The sequence below is a fragment of the Peromyscus leucopus genome, chromosome 4 (genome assembly GCF_004664715.2).
Source record: "Peromyscus leucopus breed LL Stock chromosome 4, UCI_PerLeu_2.1, whole genome shotgun sequence".
In the NCBI taxonomy this organism is placed as follows: domain Eukaryota; kingdom Metazoa; phylum Chordata; class Mammalia; order Rodentia; family Cricetidae; genus Peromyscus; species Peromyscus leucopus.
Window position 1 is genome coordinate 54,501,040 of NC_051066.1, and position 20,654 is coordinate 54,521,693.

General features: G+C 42.0%; 1 protein-coding gene across 8 annotated transcripts in view; it reads right to left on the minus strand.

Annotated features, from left to right (window-relative positions):
* The window catches only part of Znf385b (zinc finger protein 385B), a 392,624-nt gene that overhangs the window by 48,832 nt on the left and 323,138 nt on the right, over positions 1–20,654 (minus strand). For all 8 annotated transcript variants that reach the window (XM_037204903.1, XM_037204901.1, XM_037204902.1 and 5 more), the window contains one exon: positions 19,981–20,091. In XM_037204903.1, the coding sequence (XP_037060798.1) occupies positions 19,981–20,091 (111 nt within the window). The remainder of the gene's footprint in view (positions 1–19,980; positions 20,092–20,654) is intronic.

The following is a 20,654-nucleotide window of genomic DNA, read 5'->3' on the forward strand; positions in this document are numbered from 1 at the left end:
AACTGCGATCTGACTGTAGTTCCTTTGATTTGTTCAGTCCTGTTCTCTCCTTCCTAGTTCTTTATTTCCCTTCAAATCAGGTCATAACTAAAACTTCTCTCTGAAACAAAATAAAAACAAACAAACAAACAAAAAACCAAACCAAGTTTACCATATCCACATGCTAAGGTAAAGTTCAACCCAGCTGATTCCTTTCTTAACTCTGTTCATAAACAATGAACATGAGATTTCTTTCACCCATCAAATGGGAAGATGCTTCTGTGAATTCCTCCACACGGGCACTCAGCAACGCAACTCTGTTAAATGTCATTACAGTTTACTTGGGAGTTCAGAAGGAAGTGTCTGAGATGCTTCATCATAAAACAAAACAAAACAAACAAACAAAAACCCAGGACTATTGACTCCGCCTTTTGGCTGTGGTTTTGTAGTTTTTGAGGGATGCTTATGTTGTCTTCTGGGCTAGAGATCAGCACCTGAACACAGAAAGCATGTAAGTGAATTCCTAATAAGCGCCCAGCAGTTGAGCTGGGGGGGGGGGGAGATGAAGCAGTAAACCCTGGCGGGGTGTGCTCTGCCATGCTTAAATCCAAGAGAATGGATGACTGACTCCCCGGAGAAGGCACTCAGTAAGCTACACTCTTTAAATGACTAGATTCAGCACAGGAAGGGAAGTGCTTTGAACACTGACATGACCACACTATGAAATAATAAATAAAAAGCCATTTTTATAACTTAGGAAATACCTAATTTCCTTCAAAATTACGCATACAGGGACTAAACCGCTTAGAACGTTTTATGAATCACATAGATTTTATTTTTTGTCTTTATGACACATGAGAAAATATGAAGGATTTGTCAATGATTACTCAATAGCTTTGGATTTGGGGATTTTCCCACAGTATGTAAAGTGGAAGTGATCCGCTTTCCTCCAGTTAATTTCGCATTTTATACAAACCTGGAAGATGTTAGTTACTTCTACTGTGAGAGAGAAGGCTATCTCTGACTTTGCAGTGACTCCAGTTTTACGTGCTGGGCTGGCATGTTTGTGAGGATCATGCCCATTCAATGGGGCAGTGTTGTGACCCTTCACTTCACTAACCCAGACCTTCTGGGCTGTCATAAACTAGGCTCTCAGACGTTCACACATTTACTTTGAATCAGTCCAAGCAAGCATTACACTCACTTCCATTTCCACATTAGTGACATTTACACAAACGGCACCAAAGAAGTCTAAAATGAGAACCTGCACCGCGTGCCCTTACACTCCACAAATAATAGCCTCATGTTGGCTGAGGTGCCGGAGCATCTCTGAGACTGCACTACTCAGAGAAGGGGTTGAAAGACGGCTCTAGCAGTGTTTTATATGTTCACTATGCATTTGAGAATCTGTCTTACAGTCATTCAAAAATTCCTATTTCCCAGGGCCAAATAAAGGACTAAGCCCCAGCATAATGTTATAAGTCAGATTCAATAAAATATGTAGATATGAAGAGCAATATAATAAACTCTCATAATATACAAATATAACTAAGGGGGGGGGAAGGATAATGAAACAACACATAGCCAACCTTGCCATGGGACTTGTGTCTTTATATGAAAGCCCCCGATTAAACCTGAAGTTTTCACTCTAAATCAGTGTTTGCAGCCTTCATTACACATACGAGCTTCATCTACTTGAGGCAAAACAGGAACAAAAATGTCTGCAGCAGCTTTGATTCACCTGCAAAAATCTGAAATATTTTAATTAGCAAATGCTAGTGGATTCCCCTTTCTGATTTGTATATTTTCTATAAGCTCTGCTGGGACCAGCAAGATGACTCAGCAGGTAAAGGCCTTGGCAGTCGAGCCTGATGACCTGAGTTAGCTCCCTAGGACTCACACGGTGGAGGCGAGGACCGGCTCCCACAAATGTTCTGCTGACCAGTATGTTACAACCCAGGTTGTACACATATCACATAGGGTAAAGAGCAACGGGAATCTTTTTTTTTTTTTTTTTTTTGGTTTTTTTCAAGATGGTTTCTCTGTGTAGCTTTGTGCCTTTCCTGGAACTCACTTGGTAGCCCAGGCTGGCCTCGAACTCACAGAGATCCGCCTGCCTCTGCCTCCTGAGTGCTGGGATTAAAGGCGTGTGCCACCACCGCCCGGCGTGAATCATTTTAATTGACCATTTTCTTGAATGTGATCCATGTATAGGGAACAAGAAAGGAAAATCTATAATCAGAAAGTTAGCACTGGGGATTCATTCTTTTTATCCGTGCAATGAATATTCATTGAATACCTATGATTTTCCACGTTCCATTTTAGGTGCTGAAAGACACAGACTACTGAAACTTGCGTTCTAACATGTGGACACAGAGAATAAATAATGAATTCATATATGTGTAGAATATTGGGGGGGGGTAAGTGATAAATGACACGTTCTCTGACTCGGTTGCACCATCTTGTGAAGACAGGAAGAATAAGGTGGCACACAGTAGTGGTATGACACGCCATTTTAGGCACCAAGGACACTCCACGGAAGGGAATTTACACAGAGACCTGAAGAAGTAGAGAAGCTACGTATCTAGAAGGGTTTCTGGCATAGGGAGCCCTTGCTGGCACATCTGTCCTTGCTCAGTCATCAAACACTGCTTATTCTTAGCTCTTTCTGAGTTTTTACCCCAAGCTTTCCAGTCTACTTCGTCCAATTCCACCCACATGATAGCATACAAAACTACCTGCACACTGGACTCGGGATGTCCATTCTGAGTATCAAAGCATCGTAAACAAAAATTCAAAACTAATAACAGACATTGCTGTCTCCCTCTCTGAACCACAAGTCACTTTCCTCTTCTATCAACAGCATCTCTCTACATCTGCTGACAGGACCAGTGGCAGCCTCACTATCACACGCTACACCCACATTCTGTCAATTGTCCAATCCTATGAATTTCACCTGGGTACTTCTCCAGCCAGGCTGACTCTTCCTCTGTCAAAACCATCCTGATGAAAGTGGCTGCCGTCTTTTGTCTAGATCACAACAGCCTCCTCAGTAGTCACACAAAGATCTTCTTCAGCTCTCTGTAGCAGTATTTTCAAACACAAAACTGACCATTAGCCATTCCTTGGTTTTAAAAAACCCACAGTGCTTCTCTGTTCCTGCTTTAAAAAACCTAAACCACCATTATTAGCAACCTGCACAGCTTTCTCCTTCTCTAGTTCTGTTTTTTGTTGGGTCCTTTCTATTTTTCTCTGAAAAAAATGAGAGAGTGGCTGCCGCCTAAGTAAAATATAGCCAGTCTTCTTTCCAGCAGCCTAAAATGCTACCCTGTGTCTGTTCCTAGTTAATTCCTGTTCTTCCTTCGGAACCTGGCTAGATTCCCTTCCCGAAGAAGCCTTCTGAGATCCCCCACTAGGTTGTATACTGTTTGGATTCTTCCAAAGGAACGTCCACGGACTGCTAGTGCAGACCTCCTTCCTGACTCTATATGATATTTTCCAAAAGTCCTCCCCCATTTCAAATTTATTTATGAATTCCCATGGCCGTTTGATTCATTCTGTCTTCTTCCACCAGACCACAGCCTCCATTACAGCTCGTGCCTGTAAGATATTTGTTCTTGATTCTGTATCTTGCACTTAAAACATTACCTGAAACATAGCAGACATCTGATAGATATTTATTACATGGATGGGTAAGTGAATGAACATATAATTTTTATTATGCCAAAATATAACTCAAGTGAGGACAGAGGATGGAAAAACAGAGACCACTTTATAATTTTCATAGCCAAATGGCAGAGAAAATGGCAAAAACAAATAACAACAGTGTACAGGAATGGTGGATGGGAAATTTCTCAGGAGGAAATGAGGATTTTGTTTGGGTGTCTCTCTAAGATGCTCCTGGGGACTGGGGACTGGGACACTGGGGAGATTCAACAATTGCTAGTGGAGGAAGGCGGCTGGAGTGGAGACAACTCTGTGGGAACTGGCTGACAAGATGATGGATGAATCTTTGGAGATGGATGAGGTTCCTGAGGAATTAAGAACAGTGGGAAGGAAATCTATTTGGTGAAAGAATCTCAAGAAAACAGTTATGTACAGCAGGGAGAAAATCTATCTGAGGAAAGAGTCTTGAGAAGACAGTTACATCAGACATGTGGGAGGAAGCTCATCAGTCAGCACAGAGGAAGGGTCACCAGGAAAGCAGGATGGAGCAGAGAAGAGGACAAAGTGAAAATGTCCAAGAGGAAAGAACTTAAGACTCCACCTCTCCAGGAGACTGTTGGCTTTGGGAAGTGTGGAAGCACTTGACATGCTAAAGCGCTTTTCTGCAATTTCAAATCAGCTTTATTGAATAACAGGAAAATAATGGAATCTGAGGTCATCTCGTCTTGGAAGTAAGCTGGCAATGTTGCACCAAAGCTGAGTGGTGGCCGCGTTTGTGTAAATAAAGGACTGGTAGCTGCCTTGAAAGACATGAGCACCTTACCGCCATCACTCTGAGGAGTCCAAGAACACACAGCCAGAAAGGAAACACGGTATCCAGAAAATCTGTACACATAACGGCCCCTACACATCTTCCTAAACTCAAAAGTAAAAACACAGACACAAAGCTGCTAATATCGTTTGCCATGCACCAGGCAGAGCACTAAGCACGTTCTATGCAGAACCTTATTTCACCCCATAAAGCCACACGAAGCCAGTATGACTGGTGGGAGTTCCCAGAGAACTCTGGACAGTTAATATTGCTCAATCACAACATCAGAAATGGAAGATCTTGGATTCAAACCAAAGATGAAGAGGCTTTTCATCAGTACCCTGCAGATCAATGATGGAAGTCCGCAGCCTAGCTCAAAACAGGCCTCAGAGAGGGTTCAAAGCTAGATAGAACCTCCTCTTTTGCTATGATGCTAAAAGGTAGCTTGGGGTGAAAGTAAATTTTGGGGGGTGTGGTAGTCTTTAAGGCATAGGTTCTCAACCTGTGGGTTGCGAACCCTGGAGGGTATGGGGTCACATATCAGCTATCCTGAATATCCAATATTTACATTATGATCCATAACAGTAGCAAAATTACAGTTATGAAGTAATAACAAAATAATTTTATGATGAGGGGGTCATCACAACATGAGGAACTGTTATTAAAAAGTCACAGCATTAGGAAGGTTGGGAACCACAGCTTTATGGTCATGGTAAGTTCATTTTTCACCCTCGAGCATGGCTTTAGGACCTTGATCCCTTTAGTACCATGCCTGTACACTGAGCTAGGCACCCGAGAGAGGGCAGTGGGCAGAGCAGATCCAGCCTCTGTCCTCCTTCTGCCATTACTAGTGGAGGGGGGGGGGCTTCAACAGTTAGATAAACAAGTTTCCAAATCCTGACCCATTTAATAAAGCCAGTGGGGGCGGGACTAAATCAGTCTCCCAAACACTGAAAAACCACCCTGAGAGAGAAATACTGCAAGTGAGACCCGAAAGATGAGTAAGATCTAGATCTGGAGTGGGAGGGGCTGAGGGCGGAGTGTGGGGCGTGTTTAGGGAAGTCAGAGTCTCTGTGGCTGGAATCTGGCAACAACAAGGGCCTGAGGCAAGAACTGAGCCTGAGACTGGCACTGCCGGCCCGCCCGCCAGGAATCTGAATGGTGAGGGTGTTAGTCAGGTGGCATTATCTTGTTTAAACCAAGTGTTCAATAAGAAACACAATTACTAGTTCTCTTTAAAAGAGAGAATGGCAGAAGATATTAATAAACAGCTGTAAACGGGGGAAAATTTCAGTAGTGATTGTATGAACGTCCAAAACCCAAAACATTTTTAAAGAGATGCTGTTAGCTGGAGGCGGGCAGGGTGGGGTGGGGGGGCAGTAAAAGGAAAGAAAGTTGTTTTTAAAAAGACTGTTAGCTGCCGAGATGAAGTAGTTTGTTAAAATCATGTGAGAGTCACTGAGATGATACCGCTGCTTCTATTTCAACACATTAAGTGCATATGTGGGCTTGAGAAGCTGTCTCTCTGCTGGTTTCCAGTTCTTATGCTTTGATCTCGTTTGTGAGACTCATGTGCACTATCTTTTAAAGTAAGAATTTGGAACAAGCAAAGATACAGTTCATACATACCTGACTTATCAGAGATCCCTATTAATGTTAATATCATGCAAATTAATAAGAGTTTGTCACATTTATAAAAATGGATATTCATGCAAATGATGATTATTCAATGTGTAAATCTGTAGCAAGCTTGCTGGAAAGAAATGTCAAATATGCATGTTTTTAGATTTTTCTCTCTCTTTTTTTAATTTTACATCTGTAAACTCAGTAATCCTATCGTGGCACTTTGCAAATGTGGAGATCTATCATTTCTCCACGACTCACAGATATTAATGAATACTCTGTTCTCTGACCATCTGTGGAAATGTATAGACAGAATCATGAAATGTGACTGCTGGTATTTTTAGTTTAAAAATATGTGTGGGGCATTTTGTTGGCTTAAACCATTTCAATACAAAACTCTGAACAAATCATCTATGGCTCCTTTAGAATCTAGTCTTTTCTGTTCCTCCCAAATGGCACAAGAAAAAGTTGACAGAAACTGATGACATTAAATCCCAAAGCACCACACAGAAGGATGCTGTGTCTTCCGTAATATAGAATGATATCTCTTTCCAGAGCAAAACTGGAATAATCACCCTGAGCTCAGCGAACAGACAGGGTAAGTAAGTTTTCCAAGAGTATTTAGTAGATGGATCAATGATGAAAAGGAAGCCTGGGATCTCAAGCCAGCACTCTGCATCTCTCCCATGAAATAAAAGGGGGTGTAAAGCAGAAGCGGAATTCATTCCTATGGACTGGCACCCGTCTTCACAGGCTCACTGAAGGCAGGGTCCACAGTGCCCCTCAGAGGAAAAGGATTTACATGACTGGAAGACAACTTAAACAAGAAAACTGGCTAGAACCTGTCTGCTTTGCACTTTCACTACATGATGGTGAATTTTTTTTCTGTTTATTTATCCCATTTTATGTGTATGAATGTTTTACCTGTGTATGCATGTGTATCATGTGTGTGCCTGATGTCCTGGGAGGTCAGAGATGGTACAGAGTCCCCTAGAACTTGAGTTATGCATAGTTGTGAGCCAACATGTGGATGCTGGGAACCAAACCCTGGTCTTCCGCAAGAGCAGCAAGTGCTCCTAACTGCTGAGCCATCTCTCCAGCCCACATGCTGGTAATTGTAAACTACAGTCATCAAATACCCTTCCTTGGCAAGGCTCTTTTTTTTTTTTTTTTTTTTTTTTTTAAGATTTATTTATTACATATACAGTGTTCTGCCTGCAGGCCAGAAGAGGGGACCAGATCTCATTACAGATGGTTGTGAGCCACTATGTGGTTGCTGGGAATTGAACTCAAGTTCTCTGAAGGAACAGCCAGTGCTCTTAACCACTGAGCCATCTCTCCAGCCTTGGCAATGCTCTTCTATTGTTGGTCTAAGTCAGTGGATCTCAACCTTCCCAATGCTGTGGCCCTTTAATACAGTTCCTCGTGTTGTGGTGACCCCCCAACCATAAAATTATTTCGTTCCTACTTCATAACTGTCATTTTGTACTAGGATCAATTACTATGCAAATATTTAATATGTAGGCTGGTCTTAGGTGACCCTAGTGAAAGGGTCACTTGACCCCCAGGTTGAGAACCACTGACCTAAGTTCTAATAAGTTCTGTGGTTTCTCTCTCTCTCTCTCTCTCTCTCTCTCTCTCTCTCTCTCTCTCTCTCTCTCTCTCTCTCTCTCTCTCTGTTTTTCGAGACAGGGTTTCTCTGTGTAGTTTTGGGGTCTGTCCTGGATCTCGCTCTGTAGATCAGGCTGGCCTCAAACTCAGAGAGATCTGCCTGGCTCTGGCTCCTGAGTGCTGGGACTAAAGGCGTGCGCCACAGCCACCTGGCTCTGTGGTTCCTCTTATGTTTAATGTCCTTTCCCCAGTACTGGGTTAGAACTAAAGGTCTGGGGCATGTTGGGCAGGTGTTCTATGACTGAGTAGTACAACCCAGTAAATTTTAATCATGATTGTGTGTGTGTGTGTGTGTGTGTGTGCGCGCGCGCGCGCGGGGCGCGCGCGTACACGTGTATATAGAATGAGCACATTTTTGTTACTTATGTTTTACTAGCTCTGTGTAAATTAATACAGAGAACTTGTCATTCTGAATGGAACTCCCTATCCACACTGACCCCACTACATGTAATCATTCTACGAGTAAATTCCTAGTGGTGAGAAATCACTCCAAGGCATTTCAGACAGTGTTCAGATTTACAAGTCTTCCACTCATATTGTGAAATTGCAACAGCTGATCTGACATGAACACACCATACCACAGGGATTTTAAAGGCAGATAAACAAATCTGGAAGCATTTTAACTTTTAAAATTTTATGTGTCCAATTGGAATTTCTGTTTTCAGGGGTTATTTTTGCTCATGAATGTGAATGTAATTAAGCACAAGTCATTTACCTTTTCCCTCCCTTTCTACCATCTTATTCTAAATTGAAATTTATTTTTTGTTACATTTACAAGAAAAAGACAGTGTTGAGCATAAGGTACACTACTTTTTTGCTGTTGATGTTGTTGGAAATACCTGTCTCCTACTTTACACTAGTAACATTACAAACACGCTGCAGCGGGTATCAGGCATCTCGCCAATCATGTAATAGAATTATTATTCATTAGTGCTAAACCACACCCCCTTTTTACATTTCAATGTTAACAACGAAGTTACAGTCATGAAAATTAAGTTGCATTGAAATCCATGCACTGTGGATAAAACTGCATGTCAATGAGATTTCGGGCACTGTGGGCAGCCGCTTCCCAGCATCCTTACCAACTTCCTTCCTTCATATTTTCTTGACTTAGGAAAAAGGGGTCATGTGATAGGTTCCTAACTTTCTGAACGAAAATTCGCTGACAGTTTCTTATTTGCATAGAGTGAATTCCAGTCACTTCCGCCTCTCGTCCCTGTCACCGCTCACCTCTCTAAGTGAAACCCTACACAGTACGTCTTACTCTACTTCTATATGGAAGTATCTACATGGAAGATGTCCTCTAGAGTGTGACCACTGTTAGAGCTACGGAGGCACATAGTTCAACCAGCTAGAAAAACACAAATCAGTGAGCACTGAATCATATTCTCAAACCCCAGATGTTGACTGTGTGACGACTTCCTCAAAAGTCCTTGCTTGTCAGACGAGTCATCTAATCAGTGAACAGGTATATTCTCCACGTGCCCTAGAACATAGAACTAAAGTGTGTGCGTGCACACGTGTGTGTGTGTGTGTGTGTGTGTGTGTGTGTGTGTGTGTGTGAATGGGGTGGGGGTGGAGTAGAGGGCTTTGTTTCCTTGCTTTTAGAGTCACATGAGGGCTGACTGATGATTCAGCTCAGTTGAACTGGCCTAATATGGGACCCTAGTATGAGTTCAATCCAAATCACCTCCACCATCACTGAAAAAAGAAAAAGAAGGAAGGAAAGAAGGAGAGGGAGGGAGGAGCAAGAGAAAAGAAAAGAAAGGTAAAAAGTTTAGGAAAGATGAAATACTAGTTCCTAAAAGCAATTAAGAGCTAGAACATGGGATTATGTTGATAAAAGAGGTGGAAAATTGCTGTGGATATTGCTCTATATAAATAAAACAGTGATGGCCAGTGACCAGGCAGGAAGTAGGTTGCCAGGCAGGAAGTAGGTGGGACAAAGAGAGAGGAGAATTCTGGGAAGCAGAAGGCTGAGGGGGGAGACACTGCAGCCACCGCCAGGACAAGCAGCATGTAAAGACTCTGGTAAGCCACCAGCCATGTGGCAAGGTATAGATTTATAAAAATGGGTTAATTTAAGATAAAAGAACAGTTAGCAAGAAGCCTGCCACGGCCATACAGTTTATAAGTGATATAAGTGTCTGAGTGATTACTTTATACGTGGATTGTGGGACTGTGGGGCTTGGGGAACCTGGAGAGAAGCCCTCCAGCAACAGAAAATCTGCCCCCCTGAGAAGAAAGATCCATCACCCGTCTAAGAAAGATCAGTCACCTAAGTGACTGGCTTCAGATATGAAAATATAAAATATCCTGCATAATTTGGTGAGGCCACGGATTCCCTGTTGTCTGTCAAGACCACGCATGTAACATGCCCCATTCGGTTTGTGTTGTTGCTGTTGTTTTATGAAGTGGGATCTCACTAAGCAGTCTGGCTAGCCTGGAGCTTCACAAAGAGACCAGGCTAGCCCCCCAAATCACAGAGCTCCACCCACTTCTGCCTCCTGAATGGTAGAACCAAAGGCAAGAGCCACAGTCCCCAAGCTTGGCCGAGGCTTGTCTGTCTTAGCTGTAGAAGGCCGTAGTTCTTCAGTTTTCTTCTCCTCAAATCCCGAGCACTCTCAAGGCTTGCCCTTCCTTACCTCCTGCGTGCAATTACGGAGATGACGTTCGGAGAGTGTTAGTGCAGCACCACACAGGGAGGTGGCCCCATCAAACAGCTTCCCACTCGAGATTATTCTAGCCACAGGTTCTGTTCTCCCCTGAATTAGGCTGCCGTTACATTCTATAGTTCAGCAACTCTCTCTTTCTTCCCTTCCCCCAGGTAGATAACCGAGTCTGACAGGAAATTGCTTAGGCCTTCCTTTTGAGGCAGGGACAGCCTTGTTTATTTATTTATTTTCTTAGCGGCTTTTCTCTCCTTGAAGAGCCGGCTCTCAGTCTCACTGTTCACACTATTTTGCCTGCAGAGTCTTGGTATTTTTAGAAACTGGTGGAAACAGGCCATGGATGGTCAGGTTCCTTCATCCTTACAGCCGCCCTGTCAAGCCACCAGATTTGAAGTCCTTGGGCCTGCAGTGCAAAGACTCTCCCACATTATTCAAGGAACTGCCCAAGAGGTAAAATTAGCTAAAAGGCCTCTCTCTCCCTTGCAGAATGTTCTACACTGTTTGAGTCACTACACATACTCAAGCAGTGGAGCATGGAGCATACAAACTTCCAACCTTTTTTTTTTTTTTTTTTTCTGTTTGGGTCATACATAAATAATACTTTCCATTTCTTGTGAAAATTCTAGTCAGCTGCCTAACAACACACGTGGAGAGAAGCTATAGGAAGCCAAATGCTTCCTAAAATAAAGCCCAGATATCTGCTTTAGACCAGTTGCTAATCACACTGAGCCTCCAGGTGCGCGGCCTAGAGTTTCTACCCGTCTTTAATTATATATCGAATGAACGTGTAGCTGAAATCCCAGGCCACAAAATCAAGCGAAACCTTCCCTTATTGTTAACGATTCTAGAATCAGTCTTAACTGAAGAAATCCATATCCAGGGAAGAAGCAAAACACACTCTCTTAGCTGTCTTTCCTAAGTCCCAAGCGGCACAGGAACTTTTAGGTGAAGAACAGTCAACAAGAAGATGACTTGGAAAATCTGTAAAGGAATTAAACACAAAAGGCTTTTTTGTTTTTTATTAAAAGGGTTACTAAAAGAAGAATTTTAGAAATGAGAAGTAGTACCCCTTGCATTCTTTTTTTTTTTTTTTTTTTTTTTTTTTTTTTTTTTTTTCGAGACAGGGTTTCTCTGTGTAGCTTTGCACCTTTCCTGGAACTCGCTTGGTAGCTCAGGCTGGCCTCGAACTCACAGAGATCCGCCTGCCTCTGCCTCCCGAGTGCTGGGATTAAAGGCGTGCGCCACCACCGCCCGGCTCCCCTTGCATTCTTTAAAGCTGTTTTTAATGTCTGGTTGGCCAACCACTTACTGGAATTGGATCAAGGCCAGCTGGGGTGACAGTGAGGTAGAGATAATAGTGGTTGTCTCTTGAGAACGGACCTGACAAGCAGGGCCGGGGATGGGTGCCTTCAGTCTAACATTTGCATTTACGTTCTGTACACCATTCTATTGGGCTGATCATACCATTCCAACCATGGCTGGAAACAGATGAGAGCTAGAGTTCCATGTCATGTGAGGCATCTCTATGTTTAAAAAAAAAAGCAAGAAAAAATACTGATTCATATACACTGTATGAGTCTCTATAAAGCATTATGCTCACCTAAAAAACAAAACAAAACTGCTCTTTCTAATGTATTTTTTTCTTTCTCCTGGTGGTAAATTTAGTGTGTGTGTGTGTGTGTGTGTGTGTGTGTGTGTGTGTGTGTTAGTTATATATTTACTCCCGTGCATGTATGTTTGCATGTGTGCACATGTATGGAGCAGAGGTCATCATGTATTATCTTGCTCCACTGTTCTTCATCTTATTTATTTACTTGTTTGTTTGTTTTTGAGACAGAGTCACTCACTGAATAAAACACGGTTTGGCTAAGCTGATGACCAGTGAGCTCCAGGCATCTATCTACCTGTCTCAGGACCCCCGGCACTGGGATTACAGACAGGCGTCAAACTCTGGTCCTCACGCTTGCCTGGCAGGTACTTCACCAGAGAAGGCCGTCTCCCTGGCCCTGAGCTGCGAGTCTAGAATCAGTCCTGATTTCTCCACAAATCTATTTCAAGTTGAAGGGAGTGCTGGGGACCGAGAGGTTGCCGTACTCATACAGTGCTACCGTGGAAGCAGGCTTTTAGAGAATTTAATGAGTGACTACTATGCACCTCAGAAAGCTGACTGAACTTTTAAGAGCTTTGTTTAATGGCAGCCATTGAGGAAAACTTTTAGCACCCTGTGTCCCTGTTCAGTGTAATCACGCTATATTTCTGTCATGTCGGAGCAAAAAATGTTCATCATTTTGTCAGCTCTGTCTGAGAAACAGAGAATTACCTTCTTGGGCTCTGGAGATTTATGCTTTTAATTACCTCCTATCTGCTTCGCTACCCTCAGAACCTAAGAATCAATATAAATAGTCTTATTTATGGGGAAAAATGTAAAATGTTTGACAAAAGCCGGCTATCACTTTCTAAGTTTTCGTTGGAAGCTATCGATTCCTTCTGTTTGGGGGCGCTACACCTTTGTTCTCGACAGGACTGGTTGGGTTTCAAACTTACAATATGAATTTTTCTAGTAATCCGTATTGCTTAATAGCAGATGTAAATTTTACAATAAGCATGGAAGTCCCTGGGTCAGCAATGAGAGCACAATCCCTGTAGCATCTCCATATTTAATCACCTGCTGCAAAGTTCAGTTGCAGGCCGACCTCCTCCAACCCATCAGAGACTCACATTTCAGCAATCGGCAACTTCCATGACTTTTTTTTTTTTTTTTTTTTTAAATAGGAACCATGTTAGCACAAGTCAAAGCTAATAGACCGAGTACCGGTGCTCTCCAACATGTACAACTTATCCATGAATGTATGGGGACTGTTCCAGCAGCTTCCTGAGTGCTGAAGTTCCTTATATAAAAATTTCATGGCATTTGCACATATCTGCCTGTATTCTTTTCGAATCATCTCTAGAGTATCGATAACATCTTTAAAATATGAATTCTGTGTAACAGTTCTTATGCTGTGTTGTTTAGGGAAGAAAGTCAAGGAAAACAGTCTGTGTTTTCAATACATGCAAGATTTTTTTAGGGGGGAGGGATGTCCAAACCATGCTTGTGGGTCCCCTGAGAATAGGAGGCTTAATATTTATAGTATATTTTATATATTTAATATTTATATTATACTTTATACAATTCATATGCAGTTACATAAATGAAACCATAGAGGAGTAGCTATTTATCCCAAGGGCTTTCAAGACAATAGACTAGAGTGTATAGGTGGCCGACAGCAGGTAGATGCATATATATGAGGTAGGGAACAGATAGAACCTACCCTTAATTCATGTATAGAAGTAGGTTGGCTTCATATGACAGTGACCTTATGTTGGGGAGAGTCAAATATTAAAAGATGAATTTTCTAAATTGAAAGCAAAGAATCTGCTTAAGAAAAAAAAAAGCTTAATAAAAACATTACCAACGTTGAAGAAGGAAGATATGGGAAGCAGTACATTCGTGACTATTGTGTCAGCAGAAGAAATAAGGAAAAGGAAAAGTGCTGGGGACGTAAAAAAGATGAAGTGGAGAACAAAGGAAGAAGAAACGTAATGGTTTGGAAGAGAACATGGAGAAGAACAAGGGACGACTTATTTTAGAGATAAAAGATAGCTCACGGATGACAACAGCAAATTGCAGAATTCCCCAGAATACTAAATGGTGCCAGAGTTTCAGACAAGCCTCGCAGCCAACGGCCTGTAGCAGTTCTGCCGAACAAGGTTCCAGGTTCTTGGGTGATCTGTGATTTCCTAGGTAGGGCAGCAACTTCAGGGACCTGGTGTCCCAGGGCAGCCCGTAGAGAGGGACGGTCAGGGCTGGTGGCCAAGAAATGGAGGGGGGAGGGTCCACCAACAGGACGAGGGAAGATAATGTCTGTGGGACCAAAGCTGTGGCTTTGTAGCCAACCTCAGGACTGCGGAGGATTCTGCTGGGTGGACTGCAGGGAATGCCTGAGCCTCTAGCAGACACAGCAGGAAGGCGTCCTCTTAAATGTCACCTGGTGGATGAAGTTTGTTTACAAAAAGGCAGGAGAGTTTGCACTGTGAGATTTTAACTGCCAAAGAAATCAAGAGGTCAGAATACGACCTCGAACGGAGCAGGGAGGTGGGCAGAGGCAGAAAGACCGGAGGACACAATCTGCGCGAAATGAAGGTAGAAAGATGACAGAGACACAGAATGAGGGTGCCGGGGCTCGCCGAAGTACCAATTGCCTGCTAACTGCGGTCCTGGGAATTGCGGCTGATCTCTGAATGACTGCGATTTTCGAAATTTCAGAGGTTTATAGTCAAGAATAAGGAGAGTGAGGTCACCCTAAAAAATGTTCACACAAATGGCTGGTCACCCTACCATTTTCTCTTTGAAGCAAACCTTTAGCTTCCTGCCCATCTATAATATTCTGAGGTCAATCAATGAAATGGCATGAAGTCATCTCTTGACATCCCCAGACAGGAAAGCATTAAGTGTAGCAAGAAGGACAGAGGAGCTAAAATCCAGAGATACCAGCTAAACCAGAGCCCAGACAGGACAATGTCAATGAAACTCACCAACCTACACATGCCAGAAAGTCAAATCAAATGAAGAGAAGGTGGACTATGGTGGGATTCATAATACTGGAGACTTTGCAAATCAGATGGTTTAGTACCAAGCAAGTAATGGAAGCCTGTGGCATTAGCCTCAGGGGATACTGTCTCACGCTTCTTAACTTGTGGCCTTACTGATGAATTCCACCATTTTGGGGCCTATTCCTGAACTAGAGTCTGTGAAAGTCGGTCAGATCACTGTGCTCTTGTTCCTGTTTCCCTACAAAGCATGGGGACTCAAGTGTGATGAGGACCATTTAAGGTGAGCTGTGGTGAGATGATGATGATGATGATGATGATGATGACGTCATCTCTGTTTCTAAACACGGAGGAAAACCAACTTGCCTGCTCTCATCTTATGTAAAACTCCACTTCTATTTCCTTAATCCTTCTACTGCTGGACTCCAAGGAATTGAAATTAATATGTAAATTAGAAATTATTTGTGATCTCCCAACTTATGACCTAGCCATAAAAAAGAGAACAATGTTTGCCTCAAGGTATTATTTGAAGTTTACGTTAGCTCACTCTCCTGATTGGGCTCATCTCTGGAGATGGCACTTTCCAGCCCATAGGTAAAGAGTCCTACTCAGGCTCATCAATTTATGATCACCCTACAGTGTGCACTCATTTGTCAATGAACAAAGGAATGTGGGGGCTCATGACAACCTCATTTGGTTTACCCTAGGTTGGGATTTGAGAAAAAAGATGAAGAGAAAGCAGGATTCGGCGTCTGCACATATTTGTGCAAAGGTCCAGGACTCTTTTGGAAAGTGTATTCTTCCTGGACTGCAGTGGCTGCCCCTGGCAAAGTTAATGGTGTCAATTTGTAAAGGTTCACTTGGGAAATGTTTGTGATTAATGCTCGCTCATTTACATAACGCTTCATTGTGTAAATAAAGCTGTAGCCTTTTGCTTCTGACAATGAAGTTCTATTGAGATGGTAAAAGCTGGACAAAGCGGGCTGCAGAACACTGAAACTAGGTCGCTCTGAGCTTTACTGCACCAGGCCTACCCTGGTATGTTTTATGTGCATTATAGGACACCGTGGAGAGCAGTCTGTTTACTGTGCAAATTTGCCTTCCAGATCTTTCAATAAACATATTTTCTACACTGAAGAGTGAAGCCAATTCAGTCTCAGGCTGATTTAGAAATGTTATTAAAGGAAATAAGGATGAGCATCTTCTTAATTCTTGCATTAAAATGTAAATAGGGTAATTATAAAATAATAAACTCTCTCCCCCAATAAAAAATGCTCAGTTAGAGAGCTCAGTTATGCAGATTATAGCGCCATTACTAAACACTGGGAACACATATATGTCACATTTCTGAATCCGCCATCCAGATTTTGTGGTTTTAGTGCCCAGAATCTAAGCATGACTCAGAAATCTCATTTCTTTCTTTATTCTCCACAGGGCTACTGAGTAGTATAAGGAAGCTGGTGGTCATCTACTAACATGTATGCAGCTGTCCTTGTCCATATTAGTTACACTCAGAAAAAAATGGATGATGGTGAGCGCACACCAAAGGGTGTGAGCAATGCTAAGCTATAGAGAGAAATTCTCATACCTCTCCTCAAAGCACCCATGGGGCAGATTTTGTTTTTCAAACAGGGTCTCATGTTGTCCAGGCCTCACACTTGCCCCATAGACAAGGCTAGCCATCAGCTCCTGATTCTCCTACCTCTGCCTCCTATGTGCTGGGATTGCAGGGTATGCTACCACACCTGGCTTCCATGACACCGTAGCAAGCATCATTCTGAGGTCTTAGCTGTCCTATCAGTATGACAGATGTGATTATGTCCTACTCTGCTGATGGTGATACCATGGGGGTTATTTTAACCACAGAGCTGGAGTGGTCCATTTTCCCACCATCAAAGAGAAAACTAAGGTCCACAGCATTGGTGTCATTTCCCAAGTTCAGAACCAGAACTTAAATCCATGTTCAAGAACGTTTTTGTTTTGTTTTTTGACACGATCTATGTAGCTCGTTTGTCTTGAACTCACTGTGTGGACTAGGCTGGCCTTAAACCCTCAGAGATTTGCCCACCTCTACCTCTTCCTCTTGAGTGTGGGATTAAAGGTGTGTGTTACCATGCCTGGCCCTCCAAAACTCCAAATGCAGTGTTGTACATACAACTGAGAACTGAGTGGAAGATCGGCAACGTGTTCTAGCTTTCCTGTTTAAGGACAGATCCAAGACAGTCACATATCACTTGCTGGCAAAAGCTACTTCTTTGGAATGTTCCATCATTATCCAGGAGGGGTTCAATTAATCCTTAGACAAAAGTCAAATTACAGGAAATAGTACTGTAGGCACACCTCCAGATTTAGAGGCAAGACACCCAGATTTATGTCCCAATTCTGCTGTATACTGACTATGAAAATACATGCAATACTCCTAAGTGGGAAACACCTACATGATCACCTGTACGACACTGCACAAATAACCATGGGACATGCACACACAAACTACTAACGGGCACTCAGTAAACAGACTAGGGACATGCATACACAAACTACTAACAGGTACTCAGTAAACAGACTAGGGACATGCACATAGAGACCGGCGGTGCAGTTTTCTACTGCTTTCAGAGGAAACTATCATTAGCTGAAAGCAACATAAATTTATTATCATATAGTTGGGCACCAGAAATGGGATGTGCATCTCTCTGGGCTAAAACGAAGGTATTGGTAAGACTGACTTCTAAACCTGTGAATATTCCTTGGCTTTGGGCATACTCCTTTAACTTCAAAGCCATCAATGGGCAATCAATGAATCATTAATGACTGCTTCTTCTGCCTTTCTCCTCTCTTTTCAAGGAGCCTTGTTCACTGGGCACACAGGATAGTGCTTGATATTCTTTCTATTTTAGAGACAGGTGAATACCACCTTTAACTCCATCTGTTAACTTACTTCCCCTCTGTGATATAAGGCAACATATCACGAGGATCTAGGTTCTTAGGACATAAGTATCTTTGTCTAGCACGTTTGCAAATAAAAAGGTCAAGGAGTGCTCTACATTGACAGAATGGCTTCTCGGTGAACCATTATAATGTAAGAAATAGAAGGCAAGAGGTGGGGGAGTGACTCCATGGGTAAAGTGTCCACCATGCACACATGAGGACCTGAGCATCCATGTAGAAGCCAGGTGGGGCAACAACCTGCTGGGGACAGAAAATCAGATCCCTGGAGCTCATTGACCAGACAATCAAGCAGAAAAGATGAGCTCCAGGTTTTGTGAGAGAACCTGTCACAAGAAAACAAGGGGGAGAGAGATTGAGAAAAGCACCCGACATCAACTTCTGACCTTCACACTCTTGGTCACACATGTGCATGCATGCCTGCACACAACACACACACATATATATATATATATACACATATGAACATAGTGCATGTTTGGTACATGAACACCAAACAAACGAATGAACAAACAAACAAACAAACAAAGGTAGAGAAAAGTTTGTTACTCTATATGTAAGAAAAAGAAAAACACATTCACATTTAGATATAATTAAAAAAAAATCTCTGGAAGGTTACACAAAAAGTACTAAGTGTTGATAATAATTAGGAATGACAAGTAAGGCTTGAGGAGTTAAAACAGATGAGGAGTTAAGAAGATTATTTATCTTTACATGTATGAGTGTGTTGCCTGTATCAATGCTGGTGCACTAGTGTGTGCTGTACCCATGGCGACCAGAAGAGGGCGCCATCCCCCCTGAAGCTGGAGTTATGGACGCGTTGGGAATGGAACCAAGTCCTCTGCAAAAGGAGCTAGTAGTTTTCACTGCTGAGCCGTCTCTCCAGCCCCAAGATGGAGTGGCTTTTCAATGTACCTTGATAACTGTGGGTTTTGTAGGAAGTACTGAAATCAGGAAGTATACATCTTCAAAATTTATGCCTCTAGGGATCTCTCCTTCTTTCCTATGTGTATTCTAAAAAGTGGGTGATTTTTTTTTTAACAAAAAGAAAAGGTTTGGGGAATTTGGATATTCATTCTGCTGTCTTTACAGTCTGAGAAGAATTGCTATCTCAGTAATACTGAGGTGTCAAAGGAATTATCATCCTATGTTCCTCTGATTATTTAGGTGGATTTAAATTCTTCAGTGTGGAATCTTATGAGGTACCAAACATGCCTCTGGCAGAAATCACATTAAATATGATTGTTCAGGTCCTGATTAACTTCTTTTCCAGTGAGTGCAGTTTCACTGTGCTTACTGTGTAGAATTATGAAAATGTCACATCATGGTATATATGAAGAAGGATGGCTGTTATTTTTGTATTTCTAAAAACACATTAAATCTGTGGTATGCTCTTTGCAAAATGGCTTTTTGAGTCCAGAAACTTGGGAAATCCCAAGATACAGTCTTTAGATCCCATCTGCACTGGAAACTAGTTTTATTTGGTAGTTGAATTATTACCAGGTTTCTACTGTTATTATTTTTTTATGCATTTAAAAAATCTTAGATTTTTTCTTTGGTATCTCTTTTTAGCAGAATGTCTGTGTTGTCTAGTTATAAATTTTTTCCTGTATTTATATGAAATGGAAACATGACTTGTATAATACACTAGGCTTTGAGCTATTTAGTAAGATTGAATATATGCCTGAAATGTGATCGTTCTTGTCAAAAATAACATTTTTGGCATCCACTCAATATTTTTCATATTTTCTAATTTTCAAGTATTTTTGACAAGCAAATAGAATCAGTAGAATCGAGTAAAACAAGAGAGCATCTTAATTTTTATAATCAGTCACTTGTCCTACTGTTCATATTGGAAACACTGAATCTAAGTCACTTGGAAATTGGACACACTGGAGCCAGTGGGCCGTCAGGAGGAACCAGGCTGTGATGCCATGGAGCACGCAAATATGAAGACATTCAGGCCAATCAGCACCAGCACAACCAACACACTTCAGAGAGCGATAAAAAAAAAGTGATACTCACATCCGAGTTAAAACGAAGCTGGCAGACATTACAAGAAATCACTTGTTTCTTCTTTGGGGGAATGGAGACTCCAAATGTGTGGTTGATGACTGCTTTCTGCACAGGGTCCATCTGAAGAGCAAAGGATGGGAAACACAAGGTCAAAATGAACTTCAAAGGAAAGACAGCAACGTGGGCAAAGAAGAGGAGCAGAACTACTCCTGAAGGTTTTAACTCTTAGTTCCCAAACGAGGCTATCAAAGAATCTCACTCATCAGTAATGTTGTTTCTGGGAGTTAACAATAAGAGACCTGCTTGAAGTCATAACACACAAAGAACCACAAGAGAATCACCACATCCCTAGCAACCTACTATCGATGAAAGGATGCTTGGGACATTTTAAAGAACCATACTACAAGAAAACCAAAGATCCATGCATTCGGGTTAAAATTAAGTTGTTAATGTTGCTCTAGTAGGAAGCGATAATGCTCAGCATGGTCTCGAATGATCTCAGTGACAGTCATTACAGATATATTTAACTTCTTAAGTTTTGATTTATGGCAAAGTTGTAAATGTCAGGCTCTTATTACAGAAGAGAAAGTGTGTATCTTTATTTTCAAATAATTTATTAGCTTTCATGTCCTATGGATTGAAATTCACTGTACTGGAAAGTATATTACAAATGAATACTCAGA